Source organism: Triturus cristatus, chromosome 4_1 (genome assembly GCF_964204655.1).
Source record: "Triturus cristatus chromosome 4_1, aTriCri1.1, whole genome shotgun sequence".
Lineage (NCBI taxonomy): Eukaryota > Metazoa > Chordata > Amphibia > Caudata > Salamandridae > Triturus > Triturus cristatus.
This window is the reverse complement of record NC_140585.1, coordinates 923,824,501-923,846,982: the sequence shown is the minus strand read 5'-3', so window position 1 is coordinate 923,846,982 and position 22,482 is coordinate 923,824,501. Positions and strand designations below refer to the sequence as shown.

Genomic DNA, 22,482 nt, shown 5'->3' with positions numbered 1-22,482 from the left:
GATATGCACGTATCCACCAAGGAGTCCACAGATTTACCCTAAAGTACATATAATACAGTGCTTACAAATGCCCTTTAACTTAATTGATTAAAGCGCTTCCCAGATTTAATCTATGTTTTTGGGTTCTAGCCTGTGTGAGCTTGCTGATAAACCCTCAGATTTGTTAAATGATAGACACATTCAATTCATGTGTATGTTTTGTATCATATGTGAGTTTGCTGGTGGCACTTTAGGGCTATTGGGTGGCTAAAATGTTTACTACAGTAAAGGCACTTTAGTGTTTTTCTCTTGTGTTATGTTGGCTAACAGACCCTTAGGTTTGCTGTTTAAATAAAGATAATTCCACATTTGCTTCATGTTTGTTCTACCTTCTTTATGGCTGTGCAAACAGCCCTTTCCAGGTTGTTGAATGACTGAAATGCACACCAGGTTTACTTTACCTTCATTGTTTTTCTGCTGTGTTATTGACTAAGGTTGTGTGAACAATCACAGCGTGCATGCTTTTGTCCTTTTTTTGTTTTTTGCTGACAATGCCTTTGATTCGATGACTGAGTAACTCGCATCCCACAGTCACTTCATTATGTTTTTCCAACCAGAAACTGATTAATGGAAGATTCATTATTGTCCCTGTGAGTTCAACTACAGTCTTCTTTCTTTCTGTTCTCGGTTTACATAAAATCAAAACATTCCTTGGAACACTACAAGAGACCACTAAAGATATGTACGCATGCTCATTGGAGACACATGCTTCAGCTGTGTTCTGAAGCCGGAGTGGATGAATGAATAGAATGAAGAATAAATAAGAAAATACTGTGCAATGGGAATCATATTAAGTATGTGCAAGAAGCTACTTACCTATAACTACAGTTCTTCAGCACTGGTAGCTTTCCTAGAGTCACATGTTTGAATTATTCCCTGATATCGGGTTTGAGAACCCTCTATAATCACGTTAACTCAGCAGTATCACAATACAGCAGAAAACTTTTAAGACAGACTAGACTGCTGGTAGACAATCTACCTCACATAGACTGGCAATGAGGTGGATGGGCTCAAACTCAAATCCTCCTCCGAGGTACCAACTATTATAAATTAATAGCTTGTCTTATGAACAAACTGATAGCCTTATGATCAGGGAGGGTGGGCATTAAGAATTTATGAAAGATATCAATGCCTGAATTAAGATTGACAAAGCAGTAAATTACACATATCAGAAAGCAGAGAATGAGATAAGGTTTGTGCAGTACTGCTTATCCCACATTCATTTCCAGGCAATAATGCTTTAGAAAGGTATGGGTTAAAGCCTTAGTTGCTGCTATGCATAAGTCCATCAGAAACACTTCAACTGAAAGTTAAAGCCTTAGTTGCTGATATGCATAAGTGCATCAGAGACACTTCAACTGAAAGTGCAGCTGTGGCCACCATGGCCCAAATGGAGTTCGCGCCAAATCGGTGCCTGAGAGGGCCCCACGTTTTGCATGGCAGGAGTCAGAAACAGTGATTTAGCTTGCAATGTCTTGTTTTGAAAGAGAGTTACATTTGTTATCCGTTAGAAACAGGTCTAAAGAATCTAGTGCCTTTTCTAGAGAAGTAATTGGCTGAGGCACTAAAGGTTGGCATATAAATGTTTTAATTTAGATGGAATGGAGTTTGTACTTTGGCCATGAATGGAGGTGTTCGTCAAATCTTAAATAAAGTGGCTTAGGAGAAAGCATGTAGATTTCATGAATACGCCTTGCGGACGTTATGGCTGAAAGAAATAATGTCTTTCAAATTAGTATTTGAAGAGAGGCTTGGCACATCAGTCTGAATTGGTTTTTAAATTCACAGTGTTTAACTCCCTAACTGGTATGTTTTTCATCGGTTGGGGATAGCTGCAGAAAAAACCTTAAATAAATTCTGCAAACATTCTTGTTGAGAACAGAGGAAAGGATCGTGGGATTACAGAGGTACATGGAGATTGCTCCTTTTACCAGCTAAGTAGGTGATCCTCTGTCGCTGAGGGAGTTTGCGCTAAATGTCACACAGATGAAGCAGCCTTTGAGAGCATGTCTTGACTTGCTGAGGCGAATACATTTACTATTGGGTCTTCTGAGATGATCTTGTTCACACCACACACTGTACATGCCTTTTGACTGAGAGAATATCTTAGCCATAGTTACACCCAAAGTCCCAGGGATCAGCCTCCCAGTTAAAAATTGAGGAAAGACTATAAAAAAGAAAAAAAACAATCAGACATTCTGAAGAAAATAAGCCGAGCTGAGTGGATTTTGGGTTGTCTGTAGACTTGTGACAGCAAATGGGAGACTTGGTCCACAGCCTGACGCTGGAGAATAATTATAAGCATGTGCATCTATGCAAGAGCCAATGCTGGGCACGTGCCAGTAACTGCAACCTACAACAGATAAATGCTTAAGAGTGGGGGGGATCACACAAATAGGCTCACCCACAAGGAGCAGGCAGGCAAAGACTGAATACAAGTCTGAGTAACCGGTCAGGAGACTTGAAAAAACTATACAAATCAAATCAAGGCAAAGGCGCCAAGAAACTGGTATCAGGATACAAATGTGTCCAACATATAATGGTGTGCACAGCAACACTCCTTTTCCTAAAATGACAACTACCATGATGTCATCTTAGTTCAATGAAAACACTGTACTTAATTAACCACAATATAGTCACTCAAAAAGAGTTCAAGTTTACAAACAAAAACATCAATTGTAAACTCCACAAACTGAAGTAAAAAAAGAAAATGTTTACTAATCTAGCTGGCACCAAGACAGACAAGTCACTCATTCTTTTCTCCTGTGTGCAAAAAATTAACCCAGCCCAAATTAATAATCAGTTATATAGAACTATGCATGCTTTACGAAGTGTGGCCAAGAATTTTAGAGACAATTTAACAACTGTTGAACTGGAAAACGGCCAAATACCATAAACATACAGAGAAAGCAAGACTCATCAACCAGGATAATCCATACTCAAACATAGTCATTGGCTCATAGCAAAACCCTAACTCTGAAATAATGAAGGTGCAAATATATCAAAAGCTTTCATTTTGGAGAATTAAGGCCAGAAATGAGAAAACCTGTTGCAGAATAGTGCGTAAATCATAGTGGTCAGCTAAAAACATTCTTGATCAATGAAGCTTGTGCAGGATATGCAAAGAAACTGAAGGGATTACGTATCTACCCAGCTTTTGGAAGGTGAACATGGTTGAGATGGTTATTTTGTTTTCCTAGTTTAGTTTTAGAAAGGTGGTACGCACATCAAATTCATGTAGGAGGCCTGAAATGGTCTTATCAAAGTTGTTAGTTTGTGAATAATCTAGCATTCTTGGCATTTTTCGACAATGTGAAATGTCTGAGGTGTTCAGTGGCTAGAGATGTGTTATACAACTTTGAGCAGTTTCTGGCGCCGACTTGGAAGTAGATGGCTCTCATTTGTATGATGGTGTGTGTTTTGTCATGGTTCAGAGAGTGCCCTAAGACTCCTGGGAAGACTTTTGTTCGAAATACCTTCCCTGCAAACACGTTTTGCACTCCGTGCCAAACATATAATGCAAACCCTGTACGACGGTGGCCAAAACAGATGGAAAGAAAATGTGCTCCATGCAGCTCATGATGAAACACAATAACAACTGAATTACAGAAGCCTTATCAGAACCTTTTCTAATACAATTGTATCGAAGCCATATAGACACAGGCAACGCTATAGCACATGCTTGTGCTATCCATGATGGTTACTTCTGGATAAAGCAGAACTTTGGCTTCAAATGCCTTCAATCTAGGACAAATTATCGAAAGCACCAAGGGAAGAGAAGAATCAGTATGACTGCCATGCTATCCCAACGCACAATGTGTGGGTACACTAGGACTAGAATGTGTCAAATTTACAACAGTGTTAAAGAAACCCATCAAATAAGCAGTGTAATAGTACAAGACTTTAAAATATAATTTAAATAAACACTTATCTTTAACAGATAATGAACACCACCCCAAAATTCACAAGCAAGGGTTTCCAGACTCTTCTTACCATCTAGCAACAGATGGGGAAACTAAAAGATTCATGCAACTCAAACAGACCAATGGAAGTGACTAAAGCACCTGGGTACAAATGGATCACATGCAGCACATCCACTATTGGCAAAATAGCCCACTCTGAACGGTCACCCCCAAATCTTTTGCCTTCCTTCTCCTTGTTTTCTGACCTTTTTGTAGCTTTAGTACTCTGAGCATTTTACCCCTGCTAAAAAGTGCTAAGGGGCACGTGCTTCTCCCATAAACAAGGAAACATTGGAATATACACAATTGACCTATTTAGTTTACTTGTAAGTCCCCTGTAAAGTGGTATACCATAAAGCCAAGGTCTGTAAATTAAATGCTATTAGTGGACCTGCAGCACTGATTGTGACACCCACACACGTAGCCTTTCAAATCTACATCAGGCCTGCCACTACAAGGTCTGGGTGTGTACTTTAGTGCCACTTCGACTTGGCATTTAAAACTACTTGCCAAGTCTTAAACTCCACTCATATTACACATAAGTCACCCCTTAGAACAGGGTGCTGTGTAATTAAAGGATAGGACATGTGCTTTTAAGGGGTACATGTCCTGGTAGTGACTAACTGCTACATTTGTTTTTTACTACTGGGATGCCTACTCCTCTCATAGGCTAACATTGTGAATTCCTTAAAACACTTTCAAGCTGTAATTGCAGATTAGAGAGGAATAGCTGCATCATGTTTCATATCTTTGGAATGGCTATGATAAATCCTTTTTAATGGTAAACCTGGTTTTAACATTACTGTTTTAGAAATATCACTTTTAGACAGTGGACATTTCTCTACTCTTACTGCCTTGCATCCTGTCTCCAATAAGTCTGAGATGGGCGACACCGACACTATGTGCATTCCCTCTAGACATCCACAAACTCAGGAAGGATTGGTGTGACAGAGAACTCATCTGCATTGATCTACATTCTGTTAGCTCTTCCTGAGCAGGAAGAAGGAAGGGGAGCTGACACACATGAATAGACAATGTCCTGTGTCCCACACAAAGGGCTGATTACCCCCCACAGATGTTCAGGCAGACAGAGCAGGGAGGAAAGGGGACCTGTGCACTTCACGGGCCTGCTTTGAAGGCAACCCCACTTCAAAGGCACGACTGGGAACAAGTACAGGGCCTCTTACCCTACAAAGACAGTACACTACTGGACCTGTGAAGAACTCTGCCAGGAGTAAAGACTGTTGTGCTACAAGGATTACCACTATGCTTGACTGACTGTTCTGAAGGAACTGCTTCTCTGCTTTACGGAGCTGCTCTGCTGCCAGCTGATCTCTGCCCTGCTGAGGACAAGGGCTGGACCCATCTCAGTTGAACCCAGAGTAACTCAAAATGCTTGCTGGCTTGCTCCCTGTTCTGAAGTCTTAGGGCCATCAAATACTTCCTACAACCCTGCTACTGTTGCTGGGCTCTGCCATCTGTGCGTTCTTCCTTGCTTGAGGTGCCAATCCAGTCCTGGGCCTCAGAAGTGGGTTCAGCAGCTATTTTTGCATAAAAATAGCCGCAGTGATGACCTTTTGTCGATCAGAACCCAACCATTGCTCTTCAATACAGACGCAGGCACCGTTCAATGACTTCGCCTCAACCTGACTGCACGGCTCGAAAGTGATGGACAGCGCAACTCGAAGCCCTCGACAGCGCAATGCAACGGACAGCACACCTTGACAGCGATGCGGCGCCTCCATCTTAAAGGGGTTTGTGGACGAAGTCTCCATTGACTGTGCAGATTGGCGCAGTCGCTTCACCTCCATCTACTGAATTTACGAAGAGAGGGCATCTTCTCAACTCCTCGCATCATGTATTCGACGTCGATGCTTGCTTCATCCAAGGTGCTTTGTCACTGGGACTGGACTTATTTTTTTAAACGGCGTTTTATATAGTGCGAACTTGACCCGAAGGTATCGAGTATCAGAGCACCAGTTACGTTACATGAGGATAAACATTCATTTTTGTTAGGCATGGGGAGAGTAAGTGATTTGCCCAGAATCTCAGGATGTTGCGCGTCCTTGCCGAAACTCGAACCTAGTTCCCCAGATTGGAGGTCAACCGCCCTAGCCGTTAGGCCAACTCTTCTCTGTCTGAGTCCTGTACCTGGCTTACCCACCATCGCAGTCGGCGTGAACCTTGCATTTACCCTGGTCGAGTGCGACCTCAAGCAACCTTTTAGTGACGTTGACTTCTAAAGCACTATTTTTGATTTGTTCTTTAAAAATTTGTAACTCCTGTTCTGCTAATTGGACTTTTGTTGTTTTGGTCTTTGTTTTACTCATAAAATTATTTCTATTTTTCTAAACCTGTGTAGAGTATTTTTGTGGTGTTTTTAGTGTGAGTGTGTGTGTGTGTGTGTGTTGCACAAATACTTTACTCATTGCTTCTTTAGATAACTCTGACTGCTCTGTGCTAAGCTACCAAAGGGTGAGCACAGTTTATCTTTCAGTGTGTATCTAGTTCAACTTGGGTAGGATTTTGGCCCTACTAGGACAGGGTGCATACCTCTGCCAACTAGATATCCAATTTCTAACGCCCACAACCTGGAAAAAGGAGTGACACACATTCTATACTTAACGATGTGGGACATATTCAGTCTCCTCAGCACCATTCCCAAGCGCACTTCCTCAGAAACATGTTTTTTATGTACAAGTGCAGAGACCACTCTATTTCACAGAGCCACGACTTGGCTGCTGTTCCTGCTCAGTCACAGGCGATGAATAGACCAATATTTGGGGTATGCAAAGCCCAGTCTTGTGGCTCCATTTAGAGGTTATAAAGCAACCACTTCAAGAAGTTTATAAGCGAATCCAGACCCCATATTCTACATTTTTCAGCCGTCTGTGACTTTTCAGCCAGTCTGTGCAACCTTTTAGCCAGCCTCCTTTATTACTGTGAGACTGAATTTTTGCTTACGCTTTTTAAAAATATAATCATGTGATCACGCCTTACCATGATACAGGCATGAGCCTTGTGGTAATATGAAGCATGCATACTTTGGAACCTCTCCTGTCCTGCTGTGTCCCAGAAATCTAAAAAGAACAAGAGCATGGATTAGAATGTGCTAGCTAGTATAGCTATGCATTTGATTCATAATAGTGAAAACAAGAAGAGGTCAGACTATGGATGCACTGGTACACTTTCTAGGTATGTTTTTTATGCAAACAACCGATTTACTGCAGGAACGGAGACTGCCATGGGGAACAGGGAGTGTGCGATGCAAATTATGACAATATATTAATTGGCTCGGATCCTTTTACAGGATGGTACATTTTAACAAAAGGCTTTTACCTACAAGCACAGTCTTCCCATCTACGGTGGTTGTATATTTGTATAGCGTGAGAGCAAATGTTGAGAGCTGCTGGGGGCGGCTGTACAGAAGTTAAGGGTTTTTCAGATGCATATACTATATTAGACTTAGACCCCAAACATGCCCACATTATTTTTTTTTTTTTTTTTTTTTGAAACCGTTTATTACAAGTCTCAAGAGTATACAGGTATGGGCCTACAACCTTCCGGCCGGCCGCTAGCAATGACAGGAACATACGACATACATTTATGGAACACGTGGTGTTGCAGAGGAGCATGCTCAGGAGGTAACAACGTCAAAAGCCACATCATCCAGACCCCACTATACGGTTTCATTTTAAATTAAGAACAACAAAAAAAAAAAAAAAAAAACCACACCCACAAGGCAACCCATAATCGAAAATAGCAGCACGTGCTCCCCTAGAGGGGGGATCCCAACTATCCACAGGAGTCTAAAGAGGGGGAAGAGAGCAGAGCGAGGACTGGGGGAACCCAATGCCCGGCAGCGGGGGAATGAGTCGGCTAAGGGGATGGGGCTGGCGAGGCATCAGGCAGCAACGGTGGTACACAGATACTCCCACGGTAGGCGTTCCAGGGGCCCCATACTTTCACCCATGTCCCAGGCTTACCCCTCGCCACATACACCACTTTTTCTCGAAACATGCACCAGTCCATGTGTTCTTTCCAGGCCGAGACCGTCGGGGGCCTCTGGGATCCCCACAGTTGAGCAATATCACGCTTGGCTATCATATATCCCAGAGTCACCCACCACGTCTGCGGCGCCGAGTAATCAGTCGGTTCCCACACATTCAACAGGCATCTCCTCGCTTCGGGCAACAGCGCCACATGCGTAACCAGTCGCAGCACCTCATGTACACCACGCCAGAACCCCTCCACCTCCGGGCACTCCCACAAAATATGCAGAAAGGTCCCCAAAGCACCACACCCACGCTTACACAACCCATCTCCAGCATAGCCCATACGCAGAAGCTTTGGCCCCGTCATGTAGACCCGGTGGAGTATCTTGAGCTGGACGAAGCGAAGGCGAGCCGGTATGGCCACCTCCTTCGGGGAGGCCACCGCGGAGGTCCAGTCCTCGTCGTCCAACTCCAGCCCGTCGGCAACCCAAGCCGCACGAAGGGCAGTCAACAGGCCCGAGCGGTCGTTTATCAGCTTTTTGTATATCAGTGAGATCGTGCTGTCCGGGACGTGCCCATCCAGCAATCTATCCTCCAGGGGGGAATATTCCGGGATGGAGGCAACGTCCGAAAAGACGGAGCCCAGCGCATGACGGACCTGCAAATACCGAAAGTATTCACTGCCCTGCAACTGAAATTCCGCCTGCAGCATATCGAACGTTTTAAATCCTCCCCTCGTCCAGAGATCCCCCACTTTACTGATGCCTATTATGTCCCACTTCTCAAAGCCCTTAGAGGTCCACAGGGAGCCCAACCGCTCAGACGCGTATAGTGGTGACACCCGGGTCAAACGGTCCCTCCACCCCATAGCTGCATTGGCCGCGTGCCACACTTGCACCATGACACGCGTGGGGCCCGTCAGACGAGCGTCGGGCGCGCTAGAATAGAGCGCTCGATTGTAGTCGCCACCTGGCAGGAGCATCTTGTCCATTTCGAATGCCGGGTTTAAGGCGGGCCCGTATAGGCCATGGTTAATTGCAGCTAGCTGGGAGGCCCAATAGTACCGTTTAATATCCGGGAGGGCAATCCCCCCGTCATACCATGGGAGCGTCAATTTCGCCAGGGCAATACGCGGCCTCCCGTCCCAGAACAGGCGGCGTTGCAGACTCTCCACCTCACGGAAGTAGCGCGCCGGGACTAAGTCCATAGTGTTCTGCAAAGCGTACAGGAAACGCGGCAGAGACATCATCTTGAACAATGCCGCCCGGCCGAGCGGCGAAAGCGGCAGGCGCCGCCAGCGTGCGACATCGACCTGCAGGCGCTGGAGGGGGGGAAGCAGGTTCCGTTCATACCGGGCCTCCGGGTCCAGAGTAATGAAGACACCCAGGTACCGAAATCCCTGCGGGGCGATCTGGATCGGACAGCCCCGCGGGAGAATAGGAGCCTCCCCAGAGAGAACATACACGCACGATTTAGCCCAGTTGATGACGAGACCGGAGTTACGACCAAATGAATGTAAAACATCAACCAGCACTATAAGTGATTTACGTGGGGAGGCTAGGTACAGAAGGATGTCATCAGCGTATAGGGATACGCGGTCCTCATACTCGGGGGTCCAACGGAGACCACGGATGGAAGGCTCCCACCGCAGCCACTCCGTCAGGGGCTCCAAGGCAAGCGCAAAAAGTAGCGGCGATAAGGGACAGCCCTGTCGCGTGCCCCGGCCCAGCTCGAACGGGGCCGATACTCTTCCGTTCACCACCACCTGCGCCAATGGGCCCGAATACAACAATTTGACCCAACTGATAAATCCTGGGCCAAATCCAAACTTCGCAAGCATCGCCCAGATGTATGGCCACTCAAGCGTATCAAACGCCATGGTGGCGTCCAAGGACGCCAAAATGGCCGGTTCCCGTATAAATGGGACGCGTGCGAGCACCCCATGCAAACGCCGCAGGTTAAGTGCTGTGTTGCGATGGGGAATAAAGCCGGACTGGTCCTGATGAACCAGATCGCCCACCACACCGACCAGCCGATTGGCCAGTACCTTGGCGAGAATTTTGGGCTCCGCATTCAGTAGTGAGATAGGCCGATAGGAAGTCACCCGGTCCCGAGGTCTCCCTTCCTTGTGGATCACCACGATTGTAGCCAGACGCTGGTCAAGCGGGAGGGAGCCCAGCGAGTGGGCCGCCAGGAACATTGCGCGGAGGTGGGGCGCCAGTGTATCCGGTCGCAACTTATACAACTCGATAGGGATACCATTCGGGCCCATGGCCTTGCCAGAAGCGACCGAGCGTATGGCAAGGGCGATTTCGTCGGAGGTGGGAGCGGCGTCCAGCGACACCCTGTCCTCCCCGGAAAGGGACGGCAGCGCGATATCCCTGAGTAGGGCACGGGAATCCTCTTCAGAGCAGGAAGAGACCGGGGAATACACCTCGCGGAAGTAATCCGCGAAACAGGAGACAATTTCTTCTGGCTCAGTTACACACACACCATTAGTTTTCTCAATCAGCGGGACCACACGATTCGCTCTCTCCTTTTTATCCAACCACGCTATCAATTTACCAGCCTTATCACCCACATCATACAGTCGCCCCTGTTGCTCTCTACTAAGGCCCCTGGCCGCCTCCGTGACGAGGGCCCTATAGGCCGCTTGTTTGAGTTGGAGGACATGTAGTGCAGCATCCGTCACCCCATCTTCTAGATTACCCTCCAACTCGGCTATTTCAGCCTCCACCCGGGTCACCTCCTCCCGCTCGCGCCTCCGGGCGTGGGAAATAAGGGATAGGGCCTCCCCTCTGAGTACTGTCTTGAAGGCCTCCCACAGGTAGATAGCCGAAGGCACTGACCCCACATTCCCATCAAAATATCGCTGGAGGGATTTAATCAAGTCAGCGCGAATGGTGGGGTCGCGCAGGTACCAGGAATTGATTGGGACCACCCTGCCCTCACCCCTCGGAAAGACATCGAAATGTAACAGGAGCGGGGAGTGGTCCGAGATACCCCGTGCCAAATGGCGCACCTCCCCCACCCTCCCGACATAGGTCGCCGGGACAAGGACATAATCAAGCCGTGAGAGACTACCATGGGCCCCCGAGTGGAAAGTGTACTGCAGCTGCGTGGGATGTTTTAAGCGCCAGCAGTCCACCAATCCCAGTGTATCCAAGAGGCCGGATAGCCACGCCTGTGCCCGGGGGAGGTCCCTAGGGGGGTGACGATCCACAGTCCCAGAAACCACCGCATTGAAATCCCCCCCCACCACCAGAAGCCCCCCCGGATGGCCAAGGAGGAGGCGCCCCAGGTCTGCAAAGGTGGTCGACTGCAGCCCCGGTGGGACGTATACTGACACAAAGACAACCACTTTGCCCTCCATTCTCCCCACCAAGACAGTGTAACGTCCCCTATCATCGTGGAGCACCTCATCAATTTCTAACGGGAGCGAGTTCTTTACCATGATACCCACACCCCTTGAGCCTGACGTGAAGCCCGAGTGGGCCACAAGGCGGTAGCCACGCCGATTCATGGCACAGAAGGAATTGCCAATAAGGTGTGTCTCCTGCAGAAAGACTACATCGGGCGAGAGTCGCTTCAAAAACTGCAGGACCACACCTCGTTTGATCCTGTCCCCCAGTCCATTAACGTTCCAAGACAACAAAGTTAATTCCCTACCCCCCATCATACACAGAAACCATCATTCGTCCCCCCGAGAGCACCTTAGAACCAACACAAAAATAAGTTTGCCTTGTGATAAAAACGAACAACACCCCATCCCTGCCCACCCACCCCAACAGAACTCCCCCCTCCCTGCACCCCTGCATGAGCCCAAACAGCCCCCCCAACGTGCAGTGTGCCTGTCGCCCCATAGATAGTTAAACTAACTAGACCCCCAGAGGAGGAGGGAGAACCCCCAAGAGACCCCACACAACCTCCATAGGAGGGGAATTTAAGCGAACAGACGCATGGTCAAAAGTGGCATCATTTTTGTCCCGAGCGAGGCCTAATATTGGTCCCTCAGTCCTGATCCGGCGAGCCCTCTCCCCCCACCGCTCCCCCCCCGCCCCCCCGATCCCGATCCCCAGACAGAGTATCCAGCCAGTCCCCGGCCGCTTCGGGACGATCAAAAAAGTGCGTGCGACCATCCACCTCCACTCCCAGCTTAGCTGGGAAAAGCATGGCGTATTTGAGGTTTAGGTCCCGAAGACGGCGTTTGACACCGAGGAAGCTCAGTCTCTGCTTCTGGACCGCTGGGGTGAAATCAGGATAAAAATTAACGTCCATATTGTCAAGTCTAATCGGTCCCTGTAGTCTGGAGGATTGCAGGATAGCGTCTCTGTCCCGAAAATTAAAAATCCAGGCAATGAGAGGTCTCGGAGGGGCTCCGACCTTAGGCCTTCCCCCGGGAACCCTGTGGGCCCTCTCCACAGCAAAGAATTTACTCAGCCCCCATGGCTGGAGATGGGTAACAATCAGGTCTTCCACGAAGAGGTCCGCCGCCGCCTCCTCACGTCCCTCAGGCACCCCGATGATACGGATGTTGTTCCTCCGGGCCCGACTCTCGGAGTCCTCCAGGCGGCGATCCATCAGCGCACTCGCCCGAGTAAGCCGGCGCACCTCCGTTTGTAGGGCCGCCACATCTGTCGTAAGGCCCGATGCGGTGTGGGCCAAAGAATCGACTCGGTCGTTGGTCTTGGAGAGATCGGCCCTTACCAGGCCAACATCCACGAGGACCGAGTCGATCTTCTGCGCGAGTGTATCGAAACGCTGGCCCACCGAGGCCTTCATCTCGGCGATGGCGCCCATGACATCCCGCAGAGTCAGATCCGTGGGCAGATCGGGGGCATCAGTAGGGCCCTCAGGGGACCTGCGTGGCACCTCGGGAGATCCCTTCTGGAGGGTATAGCGGTCCATGCTGTTGGACTGATGGACTGCGCCACGCCGGGTCGATTTTATCTTTGCCCGGTCACCATCTTGTTTCGTGGCCATGGTCCCAGTCTCCCGGTCGCACCAGCCACGTCGTGAAGGGCAGGCAAGCCGGTCCACGGGCTCCGGGGGTGGGCCACCTCAGATCTGCGGGGTGGATCACAGCCGGCGGGCAGGCAGGGTCCCCCAGCGAGGCCACACCAACATACAAAGCCCCGCGACCCAACCTCGCAGAGACAGCAAGGGGGGTGCGAAAGCGAAAGTGAAAGTGCGGGGTACGCGAGTCACCAAGCCCTGCCCGCCGCTGTTGTTCACTTTGTCACTGGATCGCCCCACAGCGCAAATCCGGGGTTCGGCTAGGAGAAGGCCGCAAATCTCGATCGGTGCTCAAGCCGGTGTCCGAGGTCCGATTTGGAAGCGGAAAACGGGTGCCACCTCAGCTCGGGCTCACCAACACAGTCCCCTCATCTGGGACAGGATAAGTTCAGGATAGTCGTAGGAGGTCGCGGAGGTCCTCGGGAGCCTCGCACCTACGCGGCCATCTTGGTTGCGCGCTAGGCTCCTCCTCCATGCCCACATTATTGACTACTAACTAGATTCCTTTATTATGCAAGATAGAAAATAAACAGGGTATCCCCTCTCTGCGCTCCGAGGCAAATCAAATAAGTAACTGATTTCTGTATTAATGATTAGTATACTGGGCGATTTGAACCATATTAAAGACAAGTCTAGTACAGACCCGTTGTAGAGCGGGACGAAACGATGGGGAAAAATGAATGCTTATTTCTAGCAAGCTGGGATGGTCAATTGTGTTGCCGTGAACTGTGATAATTCTTACAAAACAACATTTTAAGCACAACATTTACAAAGGATACAAGCCGTCCATCAAGAACCTCTCCATCAACCTATAAAAAAAGAAAGCAAAATGTGGTCAGTCAATCGAGCTGCAAGGACTCCTGTAACATGTCTCAAAGTGAGTCTGATTCAACCAATTACAGAAACCTTTAGACTTTAAAGTGGGGACCAAATTTCACATGTCCCCAAAATCCTCCATAAAAGAATATCCTGCACCTATTTTTGGTAGCAGATTCCCTTCATACAAAGCATGGACTTCAGAAGTAGACCTACACAACCCTCCCTGCCAGTCTCTGCTTGCTTCATTCTCCCACTCCTAATATGCTTTCATAGGTGATCTCTCTCTCCAGTCATATTTCACTTTCCCTCACTTTCCTTTCTGTCATTTGCTTTAATTTTCCCTCTCCCATTCTCTTTAATTTCTGTTTCATCATTCTTTTCTGTACTCGCTTCTTGCTCACTGCTTTGACTTTCCCTTTCATCCTTCCGTCCTCTTAGCCTCGTCTCCTCTCGCTCACTTACCCCCCTTTCTTTCACTTCTGATCTCCCTCGCTTCGCCGATCTCTTCCTAGGTATTACAGCCTGCTACCGCAAGCATGTGTGTTTGACTCACGGAACCTCTTGTAACAGGCCTTAGGTACTGAAGCGTGCTGTAGAAAAGATTTCTGTTTGACTAACGTTGTAGGAGAGTGGCATCGACTGCATAGTTGCCCCCAACTTTTTGCTGATGTTTTGACTGTTTTTATGACTTTAGCCAGGCTGTGGCCCTGCTATCCAGGACCCCAGCCTATCTGCTTCCTCTGTTAAACGATGTGAGTACCCTAGGTACTAACCAATTGGATGCTGAGGGTGCCCTGACAGTCCCTTGTAGATGGTACCCTAGGTACCCAGGGCATGGGTCCCTCAGTAGGCCTACCAGGGTTGCAGCACTTATTGTGCCACCCTGGGACAGCCATACAAACTGACACCACCAGACCACTATTGTAGTCTGGGTAAGGTGGTGCTAGCACCCCTTACAGGGATATAGGTACCCTATATCCCACCCCATTACAACACATGTACTCTCATAGGTCACCCCTATAGCAGGCCTTGCTAATCCTACAGGGCAGGGTGCTGAGATATGTGTGAGGGGGGACCCCTACCTGAGTAGGGCCTCTCTGCAACCCTCGTAAAATCATTGCTGGGTTGTTTGTAGTGTAGCCATACCATATACTCTTAACCGCATTATAAGTCTATCGCGATAGCGCGATAACTTGAGAATGGCTACACAGAACCATATCGTGTTTGGTGTCAAACATGTAGGAATCATACCCCCAGTCCAGCCATGGGCATGAGGGTACGATTCCCCCCTGCTAGAGGGGCGATATGGGAAAAGCGGCAGAATTTAGACACCAATTTAAAAGTGCACAAGTAACACAAAATGGCTACTGCCCGCCACCTACACGACCCTGGCTGGCTGTTGCTGGGGATAACCCCAGCCTCGCCAGCTGGACAATAGGGCAGGGCTCCTGTGGCAGGGAGGTGCTAGCATCTCCCCAGACAGGATAATGTGGATTGGAACAGGGTGGGTGCACCAAATGTCCTTTCAGAGTTGCACGTAGGCAGCTGCAGAGACCTCATTCTGCATACACCGCTTGGAACCGGTTCAGGGGCATCCTGCCCCTCGCCCAGGCGGGAAACACACAAAGGGGAGAGGGTGTAGCCACCCTTTCCCGCCTCACCACTCATTGGTGGACACTACTCGGGACACTCCCCCTAATCTTGGGGATAAAGGTGAATAACGTGGCCCAAGAGCCTCAGATTAATCTTGAACTTTACAGTCTAGACCTTCGACTTGTTGCTGCCCAGCTGACGGAAGAAATCTCCCTTGGGATAAAGGAGTTATCCCCCTGCTTGGCAGGCACCTGAAACACTGCAAGTGACCCGGTTAGAACCTCGCTGCTCCTACGGACTTCGACGACCTCCAGCACCCTTGAGGTGGGTTTCCAGCGTATCCCAGAGGCCAGTGAGTGTGCTCAACGAGTTTGGGCACCGTGGACCGCGTGGGTGCCGAGATAACCAATACCCCAGGACACCGGCCACCTCTTGCGTAGCACACGACCCTGACCAGTGGGGAAGTTGTGCTTTGGCCCGTTTTCGAGCCAACCACTCTACAGCAATTGTGCCAAAGACCAGCGCCCTAGCCCACTCCGGTGGCCCGTGGGTGCCCTTTTACACACTCCAAATTGCCGCCTCCCGCGGTCCCTTGTCTCTCGACTTGTGGGCCCTAGCGGAGGTCTATTTCGACAATCAAGAGTTCCCCTGGTTGCTCCAGGCCTGCTCTACAGTCTCTCCAAAGGAGACCTCTCCCAGACCTCGTGGGTCTGCACTGTAGCCGATTTGTTTATTCTTCGTGGGTTGCGGTTGCCAAGGCTTAGTGGATCCAATCCGGACACTAACACCGCAGCGACCCTCATCCGACGTGGGACAGTCGCCCTCCGGAAGCTGGCCTTCCTTGAAGCCTCCCGGAGCCCGTGGCTGCAGATCCAAGCTACACCACTTTGCACCTGAAGCACCCGACATCGAAGGGCTCTTTGCTTTGAGCCTCCTGGTCACTTTGCCGTGACCCACACTCTGTCCCCTCTGCTTTCAGGTTCTTCTCTACAATCTTCACATCTTTGATCTTCACGGCATCATCGACGCTTTTGGCTAGCAGCACTTTTGAACATTTTCCTATAGAAAATCAGCCCGCGACCTGAAACCAGAATCGACCTATGCACCCGGCTTCCCTGGGGCAGGTAACAGTGGTACCTCGGTACTCTCGTGGTAGTGGGCTCCTCAAAAGCTCAAGTCTAAAGTTTTAACTTTGTACTCCTGCTAGAAGTGACTTTAATCTGTGTAATTTCAACCGCGACATTCTCCATAGACTATAATAGAGATCCCGATAGCAGCTATTTCCACTGCACGCGCCTCCAGTGGGTCCCCTTCCTCATAACCTGGGGTGGATTCTTAAGGGGCAGCGATCCTAAATGCCCTAGGCATTGTCTGTAGAATTGTCGTGGTTCTTATACCACTTTTTTGATATATGGTTTGGTCCCCCCTGGGGCCCAGTGATTCCTGTGCTATTTATTGTGTTTATAAATGCTTGTTTGAATTGTAACTTTGCCACTAGCCTCATAAAGAGACTGTGGGATTCTGTCTAGAATAAATACATATATTTTATAGATATACCTGTGTGGGCTACTCTTTCATTTGCTTATTCAAGAGGTTATTATGGTAAAACAATAAGCTTAACACTCCTTCAAGACTTAGCCTGAAGGCTGCTCTCCACAGCTACCACTAGGATAGCTTTCTTTAAAGGTTGTCTTAAACCTATCATCAATAAGAGTCGAATTGGACTGGTGCAAGGTGTCCCTATAACTAGGAGACAGCATATGCCAGGCCAACTTCTCACATTGGTGTGCAGCAGTTGGATTCAAGCTTGCTATTGTTTTACCAGATAACAAATTGAATTTCTAAAGTGAAAGCTACTTGGTACCAAAGGTACATATAAATTCAAGCTAGAATACAATAAGTTCTACTGAACTTAGGAGTTGTGTGTAGAGGGTTTAGCACACCTTGACTACAACTCAAGAAAGGGTTTAGTAGGCCACACCTAGAGTAGGTAGATACACCACTATCACTACACTAGAAAGGTCTTTAGGTTCAGGTGCCCATAAGGCTCTGGAAGGACCCCAAAGGGTTCCAGTCGACAAATATGATCATCTCTCCTTTGCTGATCTTAGGGAGATGTGCACCTCTAGGAAACTTAAGACAAACAAAGGTGCCAATACTCAACGCCTCAGGGAGATCCTGCTCAAAGCAGACTTTAAGCAGACTTTAGGATCTGATGGGGTAAATAGGTTGGGTGGGCACCCCTCAGAAGAGGACCCTCCTAGAGAGGACTCTGGTGAGGACCAGGAAGAGGATGAAGATCCTGACCTGGAAGAACCAGACCACTCACAACATGGAGGTGTTGGCCCAAAAGGCACTCTCTCCATCCCTAAAGGGAGAGTGGTGGATCCAAGTAGAAGGAACAGATCCCCCTCAGTGGGGTCCAACCATTCTAGGAGATCCAAAAGGACCTCTGCCTCTCCTCAGAGGAAAGAATCATCCCAAGAGAGGAAATGCAGACTGATCCAGTTTGAGCAGGCAAAACTACAGCTCAGGAGAGAACAGTTAGCATTAGACAGGGAGTCCCTGGAGCTTCAGAAAGGTTCAAGAAAGTGGGGTCTAGAGACCCCTGGTGGCAGTAATGAAACCCCTAGAGTTAGAGAGAAAGTCCCTGACAATAGGAACCTCCACAAGATTGTGCCCCCCTATCATACAGGGGATGACATCCACAAATGGATCTCTGCTCTTGAGAGGGCCTGTAAAGTACAAAGGGTCCCAGTAGAGCAGCGGGCAGCAATCCTGTGGCTCTCCTTTGCAGACAAAGGTAGAGACAAGCTCCTCTCTGTAAGAGAAGAGGATGCTGATGATTACTATATCTTGAGAGATGCTTTAATAGATGGGTTTGGCTTAACCACTGATCAATACAGACTTAAGTTCAGAGATACCCAAAAAGCACAGAATCAAGACTGGGTAGATTTTGTTGATTGTGCTACCAAGGCACTGGAAGGTTGGTTAACTGGCAGCAAAGTGAATGATTATCAAGGATTGTATAATCTCATAATGAGGGAGCAGATTCTTAATAATTGTCAGAACCAGCTCTTACATCAGCACCTGATGGACTCTGATCTGACCTCTCCCCAAGAATTGGGAAAGAAGGCAGACAAATGGGTCAGAACCAGGATCAAGCAAAAGGTCCAGCCCTTGGGGGGTGCAACTAAAAAGGAAGATGCCAAAAGCTCTGAGAAGGGTGGGGAAAAGGGAAAAGACCAGCAGTCTTCAACAGGCCCCCAAAAATCTGCATCTGACAATACCCAAGCTAATAAAGCTAAACAACCAAGGAAGCCATGGTGTAAGTTCTGTAAGCAGAAAACCCATTGGACTTCAGATTGTAATAAGGCCAAAGACTCCAATAGTACCACACCTGCCCCTAAGGCACCTGTTCCCCCTAGTCCAGCTATAGGTGGTGGTGGTACACAGAACAAGGGTATAGTAGGGTTGACCCTGGGATCTGGAGAGGCCTCTGGCCTAGTCAGAACTCCTACTCAGGCTGTTCTAGTTTGTGATGGGGACCTGTCCCTGTTTGTGAGCCCCAGTGGTCTGGGCAAATACAGACAACAGCCAAAAATTAATGGAAGGGAGTCACTAGCTTACAGGGATACAGGGGCCAGTGTCACCATGGTGACTAAGGACCTTGTGGACCCTAACCAGATCATACTTGGGGGAATTTACCAAGTGACCAATATAAGCAACGTTAGTACTGACCATGCTCTAGCAGTTGTGAACTTCTCCTGGGGAGGGGTAACTGGCCTCAAGAAAGTTGTGGTGAGTGCAGACCTACCTGTTGAATGTTTACTAGGGAATGATTTGGAGACCTCAGCATGGGCTGAGGTGGAGCTAAGTACCCATGCAGCAATGTTGGGTATACCAGCAGAAGTGTTTGCCCTGACAAGGCCAAAAGCAAAGCTGACAGGAACTGAACAGGCCTTGGATCCTGGAAAAATGGACCAAGGACCTTCCAAGAGGAGGAGTAGCAGGGGTAAGGCAGAGCCTTCCCCCCAGGATCAGTCTGTAGAGACTCTTTTAGCAGAAGAGGATCTAGCTCCTGAAGAAGGAACTGCCCCAGAGGACCTGGAACCTGATCAGGTTGAGTTCTTGGGGGCAGGGGGACCTTCTAGGGCAGACTTGAGCCTGGAGCAGCAGAGCTGCCCCACTCTTGAACCCCTCAGACAGCAAGCTGCTGCTGAGGCTGCAGGGAATGCCAATGGGACCCATAAGATTTATTGGGATGAAGGGCTCCTTTACTCTGAGGGTCGAGACCCCAAGCCTGGTGCAGCCAGGAGGTTGGTCATACCTCAAAAGTTTAGGGGTTTCCTGCTCACACTGGCCCATGATATTCCCTTAGCAGGACACCTGGGCCAAAACAAGACTTGGGACAGAATTGTCCCTCACTTTCATTGGCCCCAGATGAGTGAAGACTGTAAGAGCTTTTGCAGCTGTTGCATTACCTGCCAGGCAAGTGGCAAGGCAGGTAAATCCACAAAGGCCCCCCTGATACCATTGCCTGTGGTGGGGGTGCCCTTTGAGGGGGTAGGGAATGACATTGTTGGTCCCCTGGACCCACCATCAGCATCTGGGCACAGGTTCATTCTAGTGGTAGTGGATCATGCCACTAGATACCCATAAAGCTATTCCCCTTAGGACCATCACAGCACCTGTGGTGGCAAGGGCCCTCCTGGGAGTCTTTCCCAGGGTGGGGTTTCCTAAGGAGGTATTGTCTGACAGAGGTACAAACTTTATGAGTAGTTACCTGAAGGCAATGTGGAAGGAGTGTGGGGTTAACTACAAGTTCACCACCCCTTACCACCCACAATGTAATGGTCTTGTTGAGAGGTTCAACAAGACCTTAAAGGGTATGATCAAAGGGCTCCCAGAAAAGCTTAGGCGAAAATGGGATGTTCTTCTGCCCTGCCTTCTCTTTGCATACAGAGAGGTGCCACAAAAGGGAGTTGGTTATAGCCCCTTTGAACTTTTGTTTGGCCATCCTGTTAGAGGGCCACTCTGTCTAGTGAAGGAGGGATGGGAGCAACCTCTCAAACCCCCTAAACAGGACATAGTGGACTATGTACTTGGTCTCCGCTCCAGGATGGCTGAGTACATGAAGAAGGCAACTAAAAACCTGGAGGCAAGTCAGGAATTACAGAAAGCCTGGCATGACCAAAAGGCTGTCCTGGTGGTGTACCAGCCAGGGCAGAAGGTAGGGGTGTTGGAGCCAGTGGCCCCAGCAGCTCTCCAAGGTAAGTGGAGTGGACCCCATACCATTCTGGAGAAAAAGGGAGAGGTTACCTACCTGGTAGACCTTGGCACTCCCAGAAGTCCCCACAGGGTACTTCATGTCAATAGGTTGAAAGCATATGTGGACAGGGCTGACATGGGCTTGCTCATGGCAACAGATGAGGGACAGGAGGAAGAGAGTGACCCTCTCCCAGACCTGCTCTCTCAGAACCCTGACGATGGGTCAGTTGATGGAGTAGCCTTGGCAGGCAGCCTCACTGACCAGCAGCAAGCAGACTGTAGACAGGTTCTACAGACTTACAGACATATGTTTTCTCTGACTCCAAGTCAGACCACCTGGTGCACTCACGAAGTGGACACTGGGGACAGTCTGCCTGTCAAGAATAAAATCTACCGGCAACCTGACCATGTCAGGGACTGCAGAAGGACAGAAGTCCAAAAGATGTTGGAGTTGGGAGTGATTGAGCCCTCCAGATAGCCCTTGGGCTAGCCCAGTGGTCCTAGTACCAAAACCTCACACCCAGGATGGTAAGAGAGAGATGAGGTTCTGTGTCGACTACAGGGGACTCAATGCAGTCACTAAGACTGATGCTCACCCAATTCCCAGAGCAGATGAGCTCATAGATAGATTGGCCTCAGCCAAGTATCTGAGCACATTTGATCTGACAGCTGGCTACTGGCAGATAAAGTTAGCTGAGTCTGCAAAAGCCAAAACTGCATTTTCTACCCCTTGTGGGCATTTTCAATTTATTGTGATGCCCTTTGGTTTGAAAAATGCACCTGCCACTTTTCAAAGGTTAGTGAACCAAGTCCTCTCAGGCCTGGAAGACTTTAGTGCAGCATATCTAGATGATATTGCTGTCTTTAGCTCCACCTGGGAAGATCACCTGATCCACCTGAGGAAAGTTTTGGAAGCCCTGCAAAAAGCTGGGCTCACTATCAAGGATACTAAGTGCCAGATAGGGCAGAGTCAGGTTGTGTACCTGGGTCACCTTGTAGGTGGAGGCCAGGTTCAACCACTTCAGAGCAAAATCCAGACCATCATGGACTGGGTTGCTCCAACCACCCAGACTCAGGTTCGAGCTATCTTGGGCCTGACTGGTTACTATAGGAGGTTTGTAAAGGGATATGGATCAATTGTGACCCCCTTGAATGACCTAACCTCTAAGAGGATGCCCAAAAAGGTTCAGTGGACTGTCAGCTGTCAGAAAGCTTTTGATGACCTAAAACAGGCAATGTGCTCTGCTCCAGTGCTCCAAAGCCCCAACTACTCCAAAGAATTCATAGTTCAAACTGATGCTTCAGAGGTGGGGGTAGGTGCTGTGTTATCACAACTGAATGAGGAGGGCCAGGATCAACCAGTAGCTTTTATTAGCAGAAGGTTGACCCCCAGAGAGAAACGTTGGTCAGCTATAGAGAGGGAGGCCTCTGCAATGGTCTGGGCCTTGAAGAAGCTGAGGCCATACTTGTTTGGCACTCTCTTCATTGTTCAAACAGACCATAAGCCCCTCCTATGGCTAAAACAGATGAAGGGTGAAAATCCCAAACTACTCAGGTGGTCCATTTCCCTACAGGGGATGGACTATACAGTGGAACATAGACCTGGGAGCAACCATGCTAATGCAGATGGCCTCTCCAGATATTTCCACTTAGAACATGAAGACTCAACTGGTCAAGGTTAGTTTAATGTCCCTGCGTTTGGGGGGGGTGGGGGGGGGGTTATGTAGGAGAGTGGCATCGACTGCAAAGTTGCCCCCAACTTTTTGCTGATGTTTTGACTGTTTTTA

At 48.9% G+C, this 22,482-nt stretch overlaps 1 protein-coding gene across 1 annotated transcript in view; it reads right to left on the bottom strand.

Moving 5' to 3' along the window:
- LOC146855828 (rab-like protein 2A) overlaps positions 1–22,482 on the bottom strand; it is a 183,800-nt gene that overhangs the window by 86,307 nt on the left and 75,011 nt on the right. Inside the window, exons 3-5 of the mRNA XM_085653767.1 lie at positions 13,792–13,821; positions 7,341–7,420; positions 7,002–7,081 (exon numbers count right to left, since the gene is read on the bottom strand). Coding sequence (XP_085509893.1) covers positions 7,002–7,081; positions 7,341–7,420; positions 13,792–13,821 — 190 coding nt within the window. The remainder of the gene's footprint in view (positions 1–7,001; positions 7,082–7,340; positions 7,421–13,791; positions 13,822–22,482) is intronic.